Genomic DNA, 20,315 nt, shown 5'->3' on the forward strand with positions numbered 1-20,315 from the left:
TATAAAGGGCAGCTTCACAGTTTCAAACTGCTTGCATTGATGTTAGGAGTCATAGATTGTCACTGCATCTTTAGCACCCCATGATAGTGCTCCTATATTGGGACTGGGTCGTTTTTTAATCCCCCCCCCCCCGTGACAGTGTCTACAGCTTTCCATTGGGAAATGTTTATTGGTTTTTTGTGTTATTATTATTATTTTACATGAGATAGCATAGTCCCCACCTGTGAACCTTATCCACCTTCAAAAATAAATTTGGGTACAAGTTTTCTACTAATACGGTAAGTCAGGACTCCTAATTAGGTCACAGACAAGCCTAACAGGGCTATGTCCCATTTTTAATGGGTTTTTTTTCTGGTAACTTTCATTTTCCTAAGAGTAGGGAAAGGAGGGAAAACAGCAGAACCATAGGGAGCACAAAGGGAGGGAAAGTGGACAGTGGTACATTGGTGCCTTTGTACTCAAACAACTTGGAACCCAAACACTGCAAGCACGCAAGTAAGTGTTCCGGTTTGCGAACTATTTTCAGAAGCTGAATGTGCTCCATTTTGAGTGCCACGCTTCCATTCTGAGCACCACACTTCCATTTTGAGTGCTACGCTGAGGCCTGCCTGTTTTTGCTATTTTGCGTTTTCGTTTTTGCGGCTTTTTTGTTTTGTTTTTATGACTGTGTGGAACCCAGTTCGGCTACTGATTGATTTGATTGTGTGACTACAGTACATTTTTTACGGCTTTCGTTTATGGATCAATGGTCTCGTTAGATAGTAAAATTCATGTTAAATTGCTGTTTTAGGGGTTGTTTTTAAAAGTCTGGAATGGATTAATTTATTTTGCATTACTTTCTGTGGGAAAGCGCGCTTTGGTTTTGGAACGCTTTGGTTTTGGAACAGACGTCCGGAATAGATTGAGAACCAAAGTATCACTGTATTCATTTGGCGGGGGGGGGGAGGGAAGAGAAAAATGGGCATAGTAAACAGTAAACAACTTAAAGTGGTTCCTGTGCACGGTGCTGTGGTCAAAGATGGGTCACAGCGGCGGAAAAGGCAGGGGGAATTGTTTTAGGGCAGGTTTCCTCAACCTCGGCCCTCCAGATGTTTTTGGCCTACAACTACCATGGTCCCTAGCTAACAGGACCAGTGGTCAGGGATGCTGGGAATTGTAGTCACAAAACATCTGGAGGGCCGAGGTTGAGGAAGCCTGTTTTAGGGTATTTATGTGAAGCGCTTAACAAAGATTGATGACTCATGTGGTTACTGTTGCTACCAGTTTCGTATTCTGATTGAGTGATAATTGCCATTGTTGTTCAGTCGTTCAGTCGTGTCCAACTCTTAGTGACCCCATGGACCAGAGCACGCCAGGCACCCCTATCCTCCACTGCCTCCCGCAGTTTGGCCCAACTCATGCCAGTCGCTTTGAGAACACTGTCCAACCACCTCCTCCTCTGTCATCCCCTTCTCCTTGTGCCCTCCATCTTTCCCAACATCAGGGTCTTTTCTAGGGAGTCTTCTCATGAGGTGGCCAAAGTACTGGAGCCTCAGCTTCAGGATCTGCCCTTCCAGTGAGCACTCAGGGCTGATTTCTTTAAGGATGGATAGGTTTGATCTTCTTGCAGTCCATGGGACTCTCAAGAGTCTCCTCCAGCACCATAATTCAAAAGCATCAATTCTTCGGCGATCCGTCTTCTTTATGGTCCAGCTCTCACTTCCATACATTACTACTGGGAAAACCATAGCTTTAACTATACAGACCTTTGTCGGCAAAGTGATGTCTCTGCTTTTTAAGATGCTGTCTAGGTTTGTCATTGCTTTCCTCCCAAGAAGCAGGTGTCTTTTAATTTCGTGACTGCTGTCACCATCTGCAGTGATCATGGAGCCCAAGAAAGTGAAATCTCTCACTGCCTCCATTTCTTCCCCTTCTATTTGCCAGGAGGTGATGGGACCAGTGGCCTTTCTGTGTTGCCCATGGGACTCTCCCCAGTCACGGCCCCTCAACGTGCCTGCTTTGTACCATCATTGAGTGGTTTATCCTGGCTGCATTGGGTCCTTGAACTCAGATAGGGTCTCATTTTTTTTGCCTGGGGAAGGGCAGGGAGGTTGCATTTGGCCTGCGGAGACACCAGCCTTTTATCTGAAGGTCAAAATCTCCATTTGTTGCTTTTCCCACTTCTGCCTCTGGACCCACCTACCACTGGAATGTGGCCCCTGGATGCTTCCCCAGAACGGTGAGAGGCCCTCAGGCTGTAAAATGGTTTCCCACCCCTCTTCTAGTCCTTGAGAGGCCATGTCCTCCGGGAGGCAAACCTGGATGCGATGTTTTTCTACAATAAAGATGCTGAGAGGTGACGGCTTTGTATTTTAACGATTTTAAAGATTTTATGACAGAACCTGAGGTAAATAGTGGCAGTTGCTTCCCGCGTTACTTGCTACATTAACCTTATTGCAACTATCTAAAGAGGTGGCGTCCCTTGGAGCAAAAGTGGCCTGGAATATTAAGACAGTCACACATTTATCAGGGATGCTATTATGAAGGGCTAGGGCTAGGGTGCTTTGTAAGTCTCTGTAAGAAGGTGCAAAAACCGACTAATGGGAGCTTCAGTTCTCCAACTGGAAGGCTGCAGGATTGCCACACCTGGCTTAAATGCTCTCCACCTCTCATCGCTACATTAAGTTTAGAAAAAGTGCATGTTGATTGCATTCACACAATTAATGTCAGGATTAATTTATTGCCATGCAAACAGTAATAGGCAACAGCCTACCTTCTAAGACACATGGAGTGGGCAACAATGTGTTGAAAAAATAATCTGTATACAGTCGTACCTTGGATCCTGAACGCCTTGCAAGTCAAACGTTTTGGCTCCCAAACATCGCAAACCTGGCAGTGAGTTTTCCGGTTTGCGCAAGTTATTTTGGAACCAATGTCTGACGTGGCTTCCGAATGGCTGCAGGAAGCTTCCTGCAGCCATTTGGAAGCCATGCCTTGATTTCCAAACATTTTGGAAGTTGAACGGACTTCCGAAATGAATTCCGTTCGACTTCCAAGGTACGACTAATATATATATATATATAGAGAGAGAGAGAGAGAGATTGAGCTCCAGTAGAAGAATATATTATTTCTACCAAGTGTAAAGGAAAAGGAGTATGTTCCTAGCAGGGATGCAATTGATCAGTGCTTTTTTTTTTTAAAAAAATTGATTTTGAGTGAACACTTGCACATGGAGTTATCTACTCAGGAAACCCCTTCATGCTACAGAATATCAGGGAATGTCTTAGGTACATATCTGAGCGACTGCCCCCTTCCCATACACAATAATATTCCAGGTATTAAGCTCGGCAGAGAGAGCCCTCTCGTAGTTCTACCACCCTCAGAATCTGAGGGGTTGGCTCCTAGGCCTTGTTGTCACTCCCATGAAAATGACTGCAGCCTCCACTCATCAGCCATCTAGCTACCAGGCTAAGTTTACGTTGCTAGTGTTGGTGTACGAAGCCTGGTGCAGTTTTGGATCGGGTCACCTAAAAGATCATTTCGCCCCCTTATATATCCCATTGGTCGCTACACTCTGCAGGAGAGGGGCTTGCGCAGATGCCATCCCACTTGGGGGTCCATTCCATGTGATGTAGGCTACCTACCCTTTGCCTTAGCACCTGTTTAGGGAAGTTTTTAATGTTTGATTCTATTTCTAATATTCCGTTGGGAGCTGCCCAGAGTGGCTGGGGAAACCCAGCCAGATGGGCGGGGTATATTTATTTATTTATTTAAGACCTTTCACTTCCAACGAGCCTTCATGTGGAGGTCTTTCAATCCCAGTGTTTGTCTATTTTGGTTTAGAAATAGTATTCATACAGGTTTTATTGTGGATGTTTTTTATTCTTTTAATTGCTTCAGGCTGTTTTGTGGGAAGTGATTCATAATGAAACAAATAAATCTAGAATATACAACTTGTACACTGAAAGGGAAGGCAGATGATGATGGGCAAGGTGTTGTTAAAGGAGGCTTGCCTGCTCCTTCTGATTTCCTCATTGAAGAATCCCTGATGAACTTTGGAGGAACTCCAGGGTTTCCTGGAACACATTAGAATAGATGATCCCGTCAACTGACGTCAGTGAGTGCATCCATTTGAGTTAGTCCAAGGCTCTCACAAATGCTGCATGTAAGATACTGGTTTTCGTATTTTCAAATGAAAAGAGTGCATCAGCTCTGTTCAGTAGCCTAATCTTCTCTCTGTTTCCTATATAAGCTTTGCTTAAGTATGGTAACCTTAGAGTGATTTATTTGTTTTTTTCTGGTAGACTCCACTGTTCTGAAATCTAATTGCATCCCCTGTTTGTTGTTTATATGCACACAGCCAAATTTATCTTGCATTAACTTCATAGAACCATTGAAGGTAGGTGGTGGCATATGTAACATTGAACTATGTGCTGGTTAAATACATTGATTGATCAGTGTTCAAGTGAAGATGCCCGAGCGTAGGGATGACGCCGACTTCTTCACCATTTCGAGGTGCATGACCGGGGATCCTTGGATCTTGACTGTTTTCACAGACTAGCAACACATCCTATAGATTTCTACCCATTATATTTTATCTGCACAATCGGAATGAATTTTCAGGAACCAAAAAGTCGTATAAAAAATATGACTTTCGAGCCGTCTGGCCCCAAAATGGCAACTAGACGTTCTGCTTTCATAACAGTAACCCTGGTTTTAAGGAGCCATTTGGCACCTAGATTATATTTCTGAATTTTGAACGCTGTTGATGTAGTTTACGTAGTATAGTTTCATGGCCAGAGTATATTTTGAGTGGAATCTGATAGTTGTGAATTCCTAAGAGCTGTCCTGAGTCAGACTAAAGCTTATGTAGTCCTGCATCATGTTACCCACGATGACCAACCAAATGTCTAGTGGTAGCCTACAGGCAGGGCATGAGTCCTGTAGTCCTTGGCTCCTTTGGCAGTGCATAAATTCAATTTAATTAAAAAATTCAGTTCAACAGTAACCCTTTCCTGCTGTTCCTCAATGATTGGTACAGAGGTATGGTGCCTCCAGTGCTGGAGGTTCTAGATCCCCATTATGCCTAGCAGCCATCTGTCTTATGTCAGGTCTGTTTCTAGGGCTTTGTTGCCATGTGTAAGGAAGTACAGCAGTCAGTAAATCAGAAGGGGGAAACCTTTGGTCCTCCCAGATGGAGGACCAGCTGATGGCCAGCATTGATGAGAGTTGTAATTCAATAATCATAGAATTGAAGAGTTGGAAGCGATCACAAGGGTCATCTAGTCCAAGCCTCTGCAATGCAGGAATCTTTACCCAACATGGGGCTCAAACCCACGACTCTGAGATTAAAAGACTCATGCTCTGCCGACTGAGCTATTGAGTCACAGGGGTTCCCCTGCAGTAAATCCACATCTGTCTTCTGCTTCTCCACATTTGAGCAGCTATAGGCGAGTATGGTAACATTTGATTTGCCATATATTTGGAGACTGACAATTGTGGTTTTATAGAAGTGACAATTATGCAGCAAGCTTTTAAATGAAGGCTTCTAAAATGTTTTCACCAGCGAGGTCGAAATTAATCTCATTGGTATGTATAGACAAACCTAAAGCCTCCATTTGTTTCTTTTACTGGAGATTATAGCATGTGTTAATATATATACATAGTCATTGTTAGGTGTTTTTGTGTTTTGTTTGCTCTTGCCAGAGATAAGTCTCCACAATCAATTGTGGAAAAATTGTACAGATGAGAACAGATCAGCCTGAAAGAACAATTGAAATTCCAGAAGCTTTCCGATTCCTAGGGACAGTTTGAGATTTAAGAAGCTGGTGAGAATGATGCTTCGATCGGGGATGAGAACCTTTGGGCGCAGACGAATTAACTTCTGCAGGATGAGCGCTTTCAGCCTAGGTTAACTCACCGTGTCTTTCTGCCAAGCACCAAGGATGATTTTACTGCACCTTTAGTGTTGGCCTGTTGCAAAATGATCATATGCACCCATCCAAGAAAGAGGAAAGGATAGACGACAACATGATGTATAGTACAGAGCATGTTAGCACATGCTGATGCACAGTGGCGGTCAACATGTAAAATCCAGTTGCATCAGACTTCACTTCCACTTGCACAAGGAGCTTTCTGCAGTCTCCTCCCCTCTGTGGCCCCTGATATTGGCTTGGGGTGTTTGTGCCAGGAGAACCCCACAGAATAGCATGCTAGGGGAGGAGAGGTGGGGTCATTTCATCTAGGAAGCAGAAATTAATACAAAGCATCAGAAATCTAGCTTGCAGGAATTGCAGATTATTAACCTTCATTTGTGAAAATGTGCTCCCCAAGTTTAGATCCATTTGCACATGTGCTTCTGTCACATGATGGCTTGTCAGTTAATGACTTGGAGCAGAATGTGTGAACGTCATCCGCTGAAATGGATTGTCACTGTTACTTAACCTTGTTGGGGAAGGGTTGTAGCTCGGGGTGGAGCAGACTGCATTCAGAAGATCCCTGGTTCAACCCTCAGGTCTTCCATGTAAGCAGGGAATGTCTCCTGTCTGAAATACTGGACAGCTGCTGCCAGTCAGCATAGAAGCTAAATGTACCAATGGTACATCAAAATATGCCGCATGTTATAGGCTGATTATCTGCCAGTATGAGCCTCAAACAACCTACAGTAACGAGACATTGGGAAATTGTTCTGCTAGTAACCTTTGGCTATTTCACACATGCAGGTCGTCACAAATTGAGAACCAAAACACAGCCATCCCTCGAAATCCACACCGATTTATTTATTTTGATGCAGTTCTCCAACCAACCAGTATCTACAAAAATGCATATATTAGGGACAAGTGTGCATAAATATGATTACATTAGTGAGTACGACATACAAAACTGCATTGGGGGGAATCTTTTGCAAAAATGTGTACATTGGTCAAAACCATATACAAAAAAATGTGTTTGTTAGGAGAAATTCACTCTAAAATGCTGGTGAATTTTCGTGAGGATTTTGCAATGTTTCTGTTTGCAACTTGCTGCAGAAATGCGGAGAACTGAATTTAAGCTTTAAAAGCGAGGCAATGAGAGAACTGAAATTGACACATCCTTCTAAGCTACTGGTGCTGTTGTTGTTTTATATTACATTTATATCCTGCCCTTCCTCTCAAAGGAGCCTAATAGTTAAACAATTGGGAGTCAGAAACCCTTGCTGATCTACTGCGAATCACCCAGAGATCTACCATTAGATCCTGCCCTACCATTTCCTCCCCTTCTCCGTCCTTGATGGCTGGGAATCTCTAGAGGAACCAGTTCATTATATGAACTGAAGGAGAGAGGGAGAGGGAGAGCTATTAGCTGGCTGTAAAATATATATATATATATATATATATATATATATATATATATATATATATATATATATATAGGGTTGCAGGGACTCTGTGAACTTTGTACAATAATGATGTGTTTTCTGCCAGCTTTTGAAGAATCAGCTTACTTCCATTCACACAGTACTTGCTTATTTTGTAATAGATATATTACAAAGACATCTTAGATATTCAGACCTGTGCTTCCTCACCCAAGGAAATAAAAACCTATAGCGTTGCCCCTGGAACGTCTCACTGCTTGCGGGTGGTGGGGTTGCTGTAATGTGGCAAATCAAGTGTATCTTGACTTCACAGGGATCAATAGCGTTCAGACAGCAGACGCTTCAGTTGACCTGATACAAGCTGGGACACCTTCCGTTTAGCAGGGGCGTTAAAAGACTCTGCTGCTGAATTTAGATGCTTACTATAGTGTGTTTAGCACCTACTGAGCAGCTGCCCACTAAACAGTTTGATCATTTTTCAGTTAATGCAAATTCATAGCACAATTTTAAATTCTCATCCTATACTGGTTATATAGGTATCCACTCGATTCATGTTTCTGGATTCTGGTTGGGGGAAATGGTAACTAGATGACATATTGATGATTAGCCTACAGTTTCCAGACTCCCTTCCTATTTAGGGAACATGTTTCTGGATAGCTGGCCTAGTGTAGTGCTTAAAGAACTGAGTTTCTGGTTGATTGCTTCCTCGCCATCCTTATTAGGAGGACTTAGATGAGCTCCACCACATCAGCCATGTCCTGTCCCCACCTGCCACCTGCAATACAAGGATAATCGAGTTTGTAATGCAGGTTAGGAAGGGCTACAGTGGTGGTGTATGGGAAGTGCAAACTTCCTAAAGCACTATATATAAGTGCCTTGTTGTTGTTTAGTTGTGTCTGACTCTTTGTGACCCCATGGACCAGAGCACGCCCGGCACCCCTATCCTCCACTGCCTCCCGCAGTTTGGCCAAACTCATGCCAGTTGCTTCGAGAACACTGTCCAACCATCTCGTCCTCTGTCGTCCCCTTCTCCTTGTGCCCTCCATCTTTCCCAACATCAGGGTCTTTTCCAGGGAGTCTTCTCTTCTCATGAGGTGGCCAAAGTATTGGAGCCTCAGCTTCAGGATCTGCCCTTCCAGTGAGCACTCGGGGGTGATTTCTTTAAGGATGGATAGGTTTGATCTTCTTGCAGTCCATGGGACTCTCAAGAGTCTCCTCCAGCACCATAATTCAAAAGCATCAATTCTTCTGCGATCAGCCTTCTTTATGGTCCAGTTCTCACTTTCATACATCACTACAGGGAAAACCATAGCTTTAACTATATGGACCTTTGTTGGCAAGGTGATGTCTCTGCTTTTTAAGATGCTGCCTAGGTTTGTCATTGCTTTTCTCCCAAGAAGCAGGTGTCTTTTAATTTCATGACTGCTGTCACCATCTGCAGTGATCATGGAACCCAAGAAAGTAAAATCTCTCACTGCCTCCATTTCTTCCTTTTCTATTTGCCAGGAGGTGATGGGACGTAATACTTAGCAAATAAACCCTTCCTCTGAGAAGCCCTTTCATGGCTGGCATTGCAGAGGATTGGCTTCATTGTTGCCTGCATTGGAGCCCAGAACACATCAAACCATACTCCGTGTTTGCACTTCGCAGGAAACCATTGGACAAAACTGTTAGCTTAGAAATGATTTCTTTCTCCCAATAACGCAACACACTTCCTTTTCCACAGCGGCCAAATCAGGCTCATTTGCCAGGTGGGAAACAGTGGGATTATATAAACTGAGAAGCTTCTACGCTGATCAAAAGCCCCTTACAGCTCCAGAAATAAATTTTAAATTGGGAGATAAACCATGTGGTTGGCTAGAGATACACCAGATTATGCATTTTCTAAATCAGCCATATATAAGGACTCATGCAGCTGAATTAGTTTTGAGCAACTACTCAACCAACCCACTGGGAAAGGGAAACATCCCCCAACTAGATAAAATCCTCACACAATTGGATAAAATTAAGACTGAAATGGGGGAAAGGTTTTGGAGACTAGAGGAAGAACTATGGGAACAAATTTGGAATCATCATTTGGATACCTCCAAGAAACTCAAGAAAATGTTTTAAAGATAGCACAATGCTGGTACATGTGCCCAGCTAGGATATATAGAATTAATCATAATTTGTTGGTGGGGACTCAATTTTCCTTGCTCTCTACATGTGGTGGATTTGGCCAAAACTTACTCCCTTTTGGTAAAAAGTTTTGTGAACAATTATTCAAATGATGAGACTATTGCTACAACCAGACCCAAAATTAGCCCTATTGTCTCATTTTACTTAAGAACATCACCAATAAAGACCCCAGCCTCCATTAACTGCAGCTAGGTTAATTGTTGCAAAATTAAGGGAAAATTTTAAATGCAAATCTTTTTGAAGCCTGGATTTCACAAGTATGGGACATCGTACTTATGGACAAATTAACCATTTCACAAAAGGAATACTGATTGGAGTAGGGGGGAGACTCACACCTTTTATAGGACATGATGTCCTTTTATTGACTTCGTTAAGACAATCAAACATGGTTTTCACCCTCTATTGACTCATGGAACCTTATGGAGAGACACTTTTGGAGAGATTACCTTTCCTGGAACGTCTAAAACTACAACCGCCAGACGCTATTTTTCTTTTCTGCACAACTACTAAGCTGTGTTTTCCTAGTATGGACATGTTATGTTACTTGAAATTAAAAATCAATAAAGGAAGAAAGAAATGATTTTTCTCCTATGCTTGTCAGGCTTTCAAGGAATCATTGAATTGTACACTTGGAAGGGACCCCAAGGGCATTCTAGTCCCCATGCAATCCAGACGCATTCAAGACAGGTGGTCATCCAACCTTTGCTTAAATATGTACCAGGTTTCTTCAGAATACAGCTTGGAAATTACTGCTCCACAGCATATAGTCTAAAGCAGGGATGGGGAACCAGGAGTCCCCAAGATGTTGTTGGAATCTCTCATCAACCCCAGTCAGCACGGGCAATGGCAGGAATGATGGAAACATTAATCGAACATCTGATTTCCTGCCCCTGATCTAAGTTTGAAGCAGGCCCCCATTGGAAGGGACAACAGTTGTCCCAGTGGAGCCCTTAAGTTCTTATTGACTGTGCTAGGGAGCCCATGAGAACATACCTCTCACGTACAGTTTTTGCAGTGCAATGTGTTCTGTTCCTCATTTTGTTGACACAAACGTTAATGGAGCCCATTGGGACCTTCGGCATCTCCAGAGTGGGGAGATGCAGAAACTCTATTCTGGACAGTATAGAAATGTGGAAGAGCTGAGGCGTTTGAACTTCCGACTCCCCTTGGATTCAATTTGCAGTTGAAGCTGCAAGAATAACAGAGAACTCCAAATTGTGTGTGGGGGGGGGGTGCCTTCTCTCCAGCTAGACTGTTTAGCTTCTCTCCCTACTACCACTGTGGAAGGGGAATAGCACAAGAACAGAGCACATACTTTGCATGCAGAGAATCCCAGGTTCAGTTCCTGGTACTTAGCCTTTTGTGTGTGTGTGTGTGTGTGTGTGTGTGTGTGTGAATTATTTTATCTAAAAGTATTTCTAAACAGCTTGAAAAAATCTCAGTGGTAAGTGTTCCGAGTGGTTCATATGCATGGTCTACATCCCTGTAAAATAAGAACATTATTATTCCCCATACTGCAGATGAAGAAACTTAAGGCTGAGAAAGGGTGGCTTGCCTAAGGCCGCCTAATGAGATAATCACTGTGGTGACATTTGAACAGAGGACTTCCAATGATAAGGGGACTTCCGAGAGATACGTTTGACCAGGAGCCACCCTGCAGTGTGTTGGGGAAAGTGGACTCAATAGACAAGGGATGGGAACCTGTGGCTCTCCAGATTATTTATTTATTTATTTTAAATTGCCCTTTATCCATAGAGCTTTTGGGGGTGGGGTTCACAACATAAAATCACAATAAAAAACCCAAAAAATACATAATAAAAATAAGAACAAAAACAAACCAATAATTCCCCTCCCAGAACACATTTAAAATAGATGTTGCTGGGCTATGGCTCTCATAATCCTTGAGCATTGTCAGTGCTGCTTGGGGATGCTGAGAGTTGAGGTCCAACAGTATTTGGCGGACTACAGGTTTTCCTTCTCAGGTCTGTACAACCATCTGCTAATTATTCATTGCTGAGCAATTAAGCAGTTGAAGATCAAGTTATGTGTGTACCAGCCGGTGAAGAGGCTTGGTCTAAAATTACGTGCTGTTTACAACATAAAGTAGATAGGAAGGTGTTGGTGACTCACATCTGGATAATCAAAATAAGAACTGGGAGTGCTTGACGCAGTTATCTGGCGCTGTGTGTCCACAATGCATGCTCTTGATTTAATTTTGTCTCCCCAAATTGCAGGCCAAATGTCTGTTCCGAGCAAGAGTTGGCCATGGTGGGGCATCGCCATCCATGTGTTCAAGCCTTTACCCGTTTGGTGAAGATGTGGAAGCAGGACTGTGCAGGACAGAGATGGTGCATGGCCTATGAGAGAAGGTAACACATGGTCCTGTGTTTTTAAAGCATGATTTGGTCAGTAAAGCAGTTTTCATCATCGTAAGCAAGCGGGCATACCCAGGATCACCCACCACACATTAGTTAAGTGTTAAGAGATGCTGAGTGCACACCTTTGCCTTACTCTGTTAGGAAAACATTCTTTAAGAAACAGATAAAAATTTCTGGAAGCTTTAAAGAGGGTTCCAGTCTTTGTCTTTAGTTTGTAGGAGTGGCACTCTAGGCTTGATTGATGTCAACTGGAGGTGCAAATAAAGGGAGGTGGTTGCAGGTGGCAATTTCCACATGAGGAAAGTGCGCGCGCACACACACACACACACACACACACTCTGTCAGCACGCACGCTGATAACAAGTTTGGAAGTGAGACAATGTGTGTTGCTGATATTGTGAGTTTTGCTGTGTCAGGATTGTTAATTACTGGACTGAGATTATACCCTGCTGGAGAGATAAAGAAGGAATGTAAATAGCTTGTATATAATAGTAACAGAAATGCTTTTGCAACCAGTCAAGCAACAAAGAAGCTCTTGACTGTGAATTTGAGTATGACTCCTGTTCTTGTCCTCTGCCTCCGGGGAAAACTCTGCTACAAACAGCAAGAAGTGGTTTTACCGAGGTGCTATCACACAAGCAGAAAATCGCAGCAGACGTGTGTGGGCGGTAACCTCTAATATACTCAATAATATATATATATATATTGCCCCTCCCTGTTTCTGCAATATGTGGGTCCCATGGCAGATGCATGGAGGATAAATCAGGTGAGTTCAATGTCAACAGCATTCCCCAAAGAAAGGAAGTTTGAAAACCACTGCTATGCAATAACTGATAATGTGTCTCAAAATAGATACGCTATTTTATTCCTTGCGTGCTGGATGTAGACCATAGCTGTTGCCTGAACAAAGTAGGGCAATGTTTTGTCTTAACACTTTCTTACACTGTGCTTTTACTATTATTATTTTTAAAGGACAAGCTATTACACCATTTATAAGCAAGTGTACACCATGGAACACCACACTGTCTTTAAGTGCTGCCCTGGCTGGAGCCAGAAGAAAGATGATGAAGCTGGGTGCCTTCACTGTAAGTTGTGATTGTAGAATACCATGAGCTCCTTAACTCATTATTTTTTAAAGATGCTTCTTATTTATTTATTTATTTTTAAAAACAGGAACACAAGAAGCTCTTTTATACGATGATGATGATGATGATGATGATGATGATTAATAATTTTATTTATTTATACCCTGCCCTTCCCAGTTTAAAAACCAGACTCAGGGCGGTTAACAGCAAATATAAAACATTGATTAAAATGTGACTGAAAAACAGCATAAAATGCAATATAAAATGCAGCATCAATGTCAATAAAATTCAAAAATTCAGGGGTCATTTTGGAAAGAAGAAAAAAACAACAACCAGTCAGTAGACATCAAATGATCACCAGGGCTAACTGGCCAAGTTGGTCCTACTAGGGCCAGCAAGGAGACCAGGGAGGAACTTAAATGTGGGGTCCTACATTTTCTTCATAGAAGAGGAAAGGGAAAAGGGAATAGAGGATCAGGCTAATTAAAATTCAAGGCCAGGCGGAATAGCTGTCTTACAGGCCCTGCAGAAGGAAATCAAGCCCTGCAGGGCCCTAGTCTCATGGGACAGAGCATTCCACCAGGTCGGAGCCATCACTGAAAAAGCCCTGGCCTTGGTGGAGGATAGTTTGGTTTCCTTAGGGCCTGGGGTTGATGGAGTTACACTTCCTCTGAAGAAGTGGGTATGCAGCTTGGAGCTACTACTGGATCCTTGGCTGTTGCTTGAGACTCAAGTGGTCTTCGTAGCATGGAGTGCCTTCAACCAGCTTCAGCTGGTTGCCCAGCTGTGCCCCTATCTGAACAGGGGTAACCTAACTTCTATTGCCTATGCTCTGGTAACCTCTAGGTTAGATTACTGGAACACGTTGTACGTGGGGCTGCCTCTGAAGGAGGTTTGGAAACTTCAGTGGGTGCAAAATTTGGTGGCCAGGCTGCTCACTGGGGCCAAGACAGTTTGAGCATATACCGGTAAAGCCAATTCTGGCCTGACTCTGCACTGACTGTCAGTCAGTTTCTGGGCCCAATTCAAAGTGCTGGTTTTGACCTATAAAGCCTTAAATGGCTCAGGACCTCCATACCTCAAGGACCACATCTCCCCATATGAATTGACCTGAACCCTGCAATCATCGTTTGAGGCCCTTATTTGTGTGCCTCTTCCAGGAGAGGTCCAGAGACGAGCCATTTCTGGGGTGGCTCCTTGGTTACGGAATGCTCTCCCCAGAGAGGCTCACCTGGTGCCTTTGTTTACATATCTTTTGGCACCAGGCAAAAACGTTCCTCTTCTCTCAGGCCTTTGGATAATTACCAAGTTTAAAAGGCCATAAATTGGCTATGGGTGGGGTTATTGTTCTGTGTTTTTTGTTTTAACTATTTGCGTTTTTATACTGGAAACTGCCCTGTGATTCTAGGATGAAGGGTGGCACAGAAATTTAATAAACTAAACTGAATAAATACTGAGTCGGACCATTGATCCATCTCGTTTCCTCCATGCAGCTTGTTAATGTGTCTCCTGCTTGGCAGCAGGACTCCAGGGTTTTAGAGAGGACATTCACAGCCCCGAGGATTGGCACCTTCTTTAGGCAAAGCACAAAGCACTGAGCTTTTGCATTTAATTAAAACAACAGCAGCGTAGGACAGTCCCATTCATGAAATCTGGAACTGTGTTTGGAAGCAGGTGTATCGTGCACGCACATGTAAGGAAAACGCAGCTGCCAGTTGCTGAACATGCGTTTATAGTTAAGGTTTGCTGCCATGTTATGTGTGCAAAAGCCCCCAGGGTTATTTTATTAATAATGATTCCCTTCCCTTTCTGGAGGGAGGACTTGTGCACATTCGCTTTCAAGCAACATTTGTAGTATTAGCTGTACGAGAAGCTCATGGATTTTGCATATAACTGTTGATTCCTTGTCTCTCCCCTTTTTCTCCAGCATTGTGCTCTGTGGGCACTTGTTTCAATGGAGGGAAGTGCTCTGGTGGGATGTGCCAGTGTCCAGCAGGATTTCAGGGATCCCGCTGCCAGTATGGTGAGTCAGAAGTTTCATATTTTTCTGGGGAAGTTCTAGCCATGTGGTGACCTAAGCTTTGTTACATTCGGTTTCCTTAATGTGGCATGACAATTAAAGCCCACTGCGGAAGGGTACAACTGCACGGCCTTAGTACGTTTTGAGTAGCGTCTTATGGCATTAAGTTGCAAGTTGGAAAGTCAGAGAATTCTTCCAGAAACAGAAGCAGATTGTTTGTTTTTTGTCTCCTGTCTGGACCAACCCAGCAAATACAACCAGATTTCTAAAGCCCACAACTGATACGTAATTATTATTATTATTTAAATGTTTTTACATTGTTTTGATATTTCCTATCCATGTAAGTAGATGGTGTGCAAATAATTGCACTGTTAGTTCTGTTAAATTTGTAACTTAGGCAAATAAGCACTTAATTTACATTAAGTAGTGGACAAAGAGACAAATGTAGCATTTCATGGAAACTGAACTGCAGTGGAATGGAAAGGGCTCTGATTTTGATGAAGACAGATCAGAATGGAAATTGCTTTCGTCTTGCATTCCTGACTGCAAGCTGAGATTGCTTATGATAAGCAACCTGGATGAGTTGCCTGAAGTTGGCTAAGCTTTCTGTTACCTTTATAATGGGCAGATTAAAGCATTCAGATTACGGTGGTTGTGTGTGTAGTTGTCTCTTGAAGGTAACAATTCACGGTGTTGGTATTCCTTTAAAAAACAAATTATTTACATTTTACATTTTTAACAAACGAAAAGCATAAAACTCTTAAAAATCAAGATATTACATATATCATATATTGACCCCCTCCCTCTCTTTCTGCTGTACCTTATGTTTATAATATTTTTACTGCATTTCCAAATTAAACCGCACAGTTGGTAATCCCAGGCAATCTCTGCTGGGGTGTGATCATGTGATTCTGCAAAAGCCGTTTTGTGTGTTTGTGTACCACACTTGGTTCTGTCTTGTTGGATTATGGACTGGGAATATTGGGAGAAAGAAGGGAAGGGATGTGTCTAGTACAGGGGGCTGGGAATCTGTTGTCCTCCAGATGTTGGACCCCAACTCTCATCATTCTTTCCCATTCGCCATGCTGGGTGGATCTAATGGGGGTTGGAGCCCAGCAACTTCTTGGGGGAGGGGTCACTGGCTTTCTAACTTTAAACTTGTCTGAAGTCTTGAACAGGAATCAAAATTTCGGATACAGACACTGTGATGAGAGTGGGTTGAGGTGATGTGTATGCAGTTGTGGGCACAAAAAACATGAGTGCTCCTTCCAGGTAACTTTTCCACTAGTGCAACTTAATGACATTGATGCTCTTTCGGCATTGGTATGACTTTCATGTGACCCAGAGGCTAAACTATATCAGGTATAACAAGGGATAACTCTTCCAGTGCAACCAGTCTTTATAGATGCAATGCTTTGCGCAATGGAGAATGCAGATCAGTGTGTTGTGGGCCCACAGATGGAATTGTATTTCCATTGACATCTGCACAGTGTCCATTTCAGCAGAAGGGGAACGTTGGAAGAATCCGAGCCGATGTTTTGAATCTCTAGTTGTTAATGCGGCGATTACCTTAATGTCTAAAACATTAAGGCATTCCCTCGAGCAAGCAAGGCATATGGCATTCTAAGGTGGGAGAAACTGTGGAGCTGCAGCAATAAGGTTGGATTCTGGAATCAAAACGAGGATTTTCGCAGTGGTTATTTCCTGGGGAGTTGACTAGAGTGCTGACACGAAACCATTAAAAACAGTGCTGCTTAGTCTGCCATTTCTGGTTCTTTACAGCTTGAAGTTTTATCTCGGTGGTCTGTGCACATTTAACTGATTCCTGAGGGTCTGATTGGAATTCTGGCAGTCATCACTTCTAGCATGGGCTATGCGCTCTCTGCTATTGATAGGTTGCCGGTTCTGGATCTGTAAATGACACTATAGGCAAAATTCACTTTGAAATATTTGTAAAAGCCATTCATGGGTCCCGGAAATGAAGGCGAAGACTTCTGTTGGACATACATGGCTCAGAGGTTGCTGCTAAGGTTGCAGACCGTGGCAAAAAGCACACATCTTTTTAAATTCCAAAAAAGTAACATTTTGGTTGGCCTGATCATGTAGATTTTGGAATTGTGCTTATGAGCCAACTGCCTTTGCTTTTTTGTATCACAAAATTTCAGGGATGGGATCCTGGAATATCCACAATGGGTGCATGGCCCCTATTGTTCTCCACTGAAGATTACACATCCGTAGCTATTGGAACTTTTTGGCTCTGACACTGTCTTACTTTTGAGGACACATAGAACGAAGGAATTGGTTAAACCTGGTTCTTTACTCCAAAGTATGTTGGGATGTATAGTTCTAAAATTTCCTATAATCTGAGTCGTTTCCCCCTTGATTGCTGGGCATTCAAGCCAGCTAATGAAGGGAAAAGGTGGTGAGAAGTTATGTTTTGGTTTTTTTAAGTGAAGCCATTATTAATGCATTACATCGAACAGGGGCATAGAAAGCTTTTAACAGTTCACTGACACGACCGAGGACAGCCCAGGGATATCATAACAATCTGTAAAAGGGAGCGATTCCCTTGCAATTTGCAAGGTAGTCTAATGACTCCCTTAGAGATGTTACAGCTTATTTTGTAAGTCTGCAATACGAGGTTATCTTGATTTCGAGGCGATGGTTTGCAGAACAGTAAGAATAAATGCAATTCCTTTGCATCTTTGTATTCCATCAGTTTTTCTGCATAGCATAAGATACTTTGAAACAAAATATTAAGAGTGAGCTGGCCACATGCTTAAAATACTAGACATTCATTAACAGATTGAGCTGTGTAAAGTCCACATTGAAAAAGGGTCTCCCCCCCCCAAGTATTTGCCAGTTGTCTTGAAACAGACTTTTATGTGCATTATTATTTATTTTTTTAAATAACCACCGAGCTCAAACATGTAAGGAAGACATTCTCATAAAGATTATTCATGTCTTTTAATCAGGCAGCACTGAGCAAGCTGTGTTCTTTGAGGGTCAGAACTCTTCTCTTGAGACGTCTTGTGTCAAGGCTGGGATTTGAAATTACTGCTTATCCATTTTGGCTGAGGTGGTAAAGTCGGGGCAAGGAGGATTAAGTAGAGCTTGCTTCCCCTCAGCCAATGTTTTATTTATTTACTATTACATTTATAACCCACCTTTCCTCCAAGGAGTTCAAGGTGGCGTACATGGTCTCTCCCCCCCCCCCCAACCTTGCTTTTTATCCTCAAAGCAACCATTTGAGGCAGCTTAGACTGAGAGACTGTGATTGGCCAAATAATACTCAACGTACAGGCAACCTCCCCCCTTAACGCACATTCAATAGGCGTGCAGCTGCGCATATGCACACTGTACCAAACCAGGAAGTAACCCAAAAAGTCACATAAAGGGGCAGAACAGGATGGGGAGCAGATGAGTGTTTGCAGGCTTTTTCAATGGTGTTTCAAATATATGGGATTTCACTTAAACTTTTGGTGTCTCGGAACGCAACTTGCATGTAAATGGGGTCGGTGGGTTGCCTGTAGTTCCTGGCTGAGAAGAAAATTGAACCTTGGTCTCCTAGGCCCTATTCCATAGCCGCTACATCTCACTGGCTCAATAGGCCATATTCCATAGCCGCTACATCTCACTGGCTCAATACATTTTTTTTTTTTGTCGCACCAGCTCACACCTACAAGGGTCAGTACTGAACCCAGAATTAATACTGAAGATGGTTACTAGTCTTGATGGCTTTATGTCGCCTCAAGCCAGGGACAGTATGCCTCTAAATACCAGCTGTTAGAGATCACAAGTCTTATTGTGGCTGTTGTGCTGATGCCCTGTTTGTGGGCTTCCCAGAAGCCTATGGCTGGTCGCTATGGAAACAGAATGCTTTACTAGGTAGGCCTTTGGTCTGATCCGGCAAGGCGCTGTTTATATTCTTACAGGGATGTTCTCTAGTGGCCACAATGAGCATTCACAGCCTAGAAAGGGTGGAGAACGATGGGTTGCAAGTTTCTATCATCCAATAGCACCCTTTGCCAACCGGGTGCCCTCCAGCTGTTTCAGACTACAACGCCCATAAGCCCCAGCTAGCATCAGGAATGGCTGGTGAACATTGTAGTCCTAAACATCTGGAAGTTTTCAGATTAGCAAAGGGTGTCGTATAGTGCACCTCTCTCCCCGCCCCGCCCCCCCCGGTAGACACAGCAGACATCCGCTTTAGGAATGAGAGGATAAATGTTCCAGCGAATACTCTTACCTCAAAATAACTATGATATCAAATGATAGTACAGAACTGCAGGTAAGAGGTCCATAAAAGTTAATTAGTGTCTTATGGCACCTCTTGAAGGCCAACTTATTTATTGTGCGGTGAACTCTTGTAGTCCAGAGCCAATTTCATTGTCTGCTTCATGTATCTGATGCCAGCAAGCTCTTCTCTGAGAAAGCATAAGCTACATAAGCATTTAAGGTGCAACAAAATCCTCCTTATTGCAGTAGACTTTCATAGCCAGTGTGGTGTGGTGAAGAGCTGTAGAATCGTAATCTGGTGAACTGGGTTCGCGTCTCCGCTCCTCCACATTTAGCTGCTGGGTGACCTTGGGCTAGTCACACTTCTTTGAAGCCTCTCAGCCCCACTCATCTCACAGAGTGTTTCTTGTGGGGGAGGAAGGGAAAGGAGAATGTTAGCCGCTTTGAGACTCCTTTGGGTAGTGATAAAGCGGGATATCAAATCCAAACTCTTCCTCTTCTTCTTCTCTTCTAGAAAATACAAGCCTGTGTGAAGAATTCTGTATGCATCTGGAGACATAAAAATGTTAAGAGTCGCTGCTTATTTGCTTAGGTCAGAGGTTTTCAACCTTTTTGAGTACCACAGTTCCCTTGACCAACTACATTCTTTCTGAAGCACACCTGTGGGGCTCAGGAGCCCACTTAGGTCACCCCTTCCCTTCAGAGCTGGCAGCATCTCGCCCTTTTTTGAACACTGTCCCTTGTGGAGTGTTGCCCTCAGCCTCATCTTCTTTCCTCTCTCTTTGGGAGTCCTCTGGGCAGCTGCAGCTGCCGCCCCTGGTCTCTGAGCTGCCTCCCCAAGCCCCAAAGAGAGGTGCCTCCTCACACTGCCCCACAGGGACCTGAGACTTGTCTGTCCATTTCCAACAGCAAGGGCTGACAGACTGGCTGCCTGGGCTTCTTTGCCTGCTTGCTTACTCCAAGGCCACCTCCACTCCTGGCAACCAGCACCCCCTGGCCAGCCCCACCAGTGTAGCTTGTAGCCAGGGCTGTTGCAACAAACAGCTACACAAGTCTTTGGGTGGCAGAAACGTGAGAGGGCA

The 20,315-nt window shown here is 43.4% G+C and overlaps 1 protein-coding gene across 1 annotated transcript in view; it reads left to right on the top strand.

Annotated features, from left to right (window-relative positions):
* The window catches only part of LOC117046388 (multiple epidermal growth factor-like domains protein 6), a 157,592-nt gene that overhangs the window by 3,209 nt on the left and 134,068 nt on the right, over positions 1-20,315 (top strand). The window contains exons 2-4 of the mRNA XM_033148188.1: positions 11,746-11,880; positions 12,862-12,974; positions 14,902-14,997. Coding sequence (XP_033004079.1) covers positions 11,746-11,880; positions 12,862-12,974; positions 14,902-14,997 — 344 coding nt within the window. The remainder of the gene's footprint in view (positions 1-11,745; positions 11,881-12,861; positions 12,975-14,901; positions 14,998-20,315) is intronic.

This window comes from Lacerta agilis, chromosome 5, assembly GCF_009819535.1.
Source record: "Lacerta agilis isolate rLacAgi1 chromosome 5, rLacAgi1.pri, whole genome shotgun sequence".
NCBI lineage: Eukaryota > Metazoa > Chordata > Lepidosauria > Squamata > Lacertidae > Lacerta > Lacerta agilis.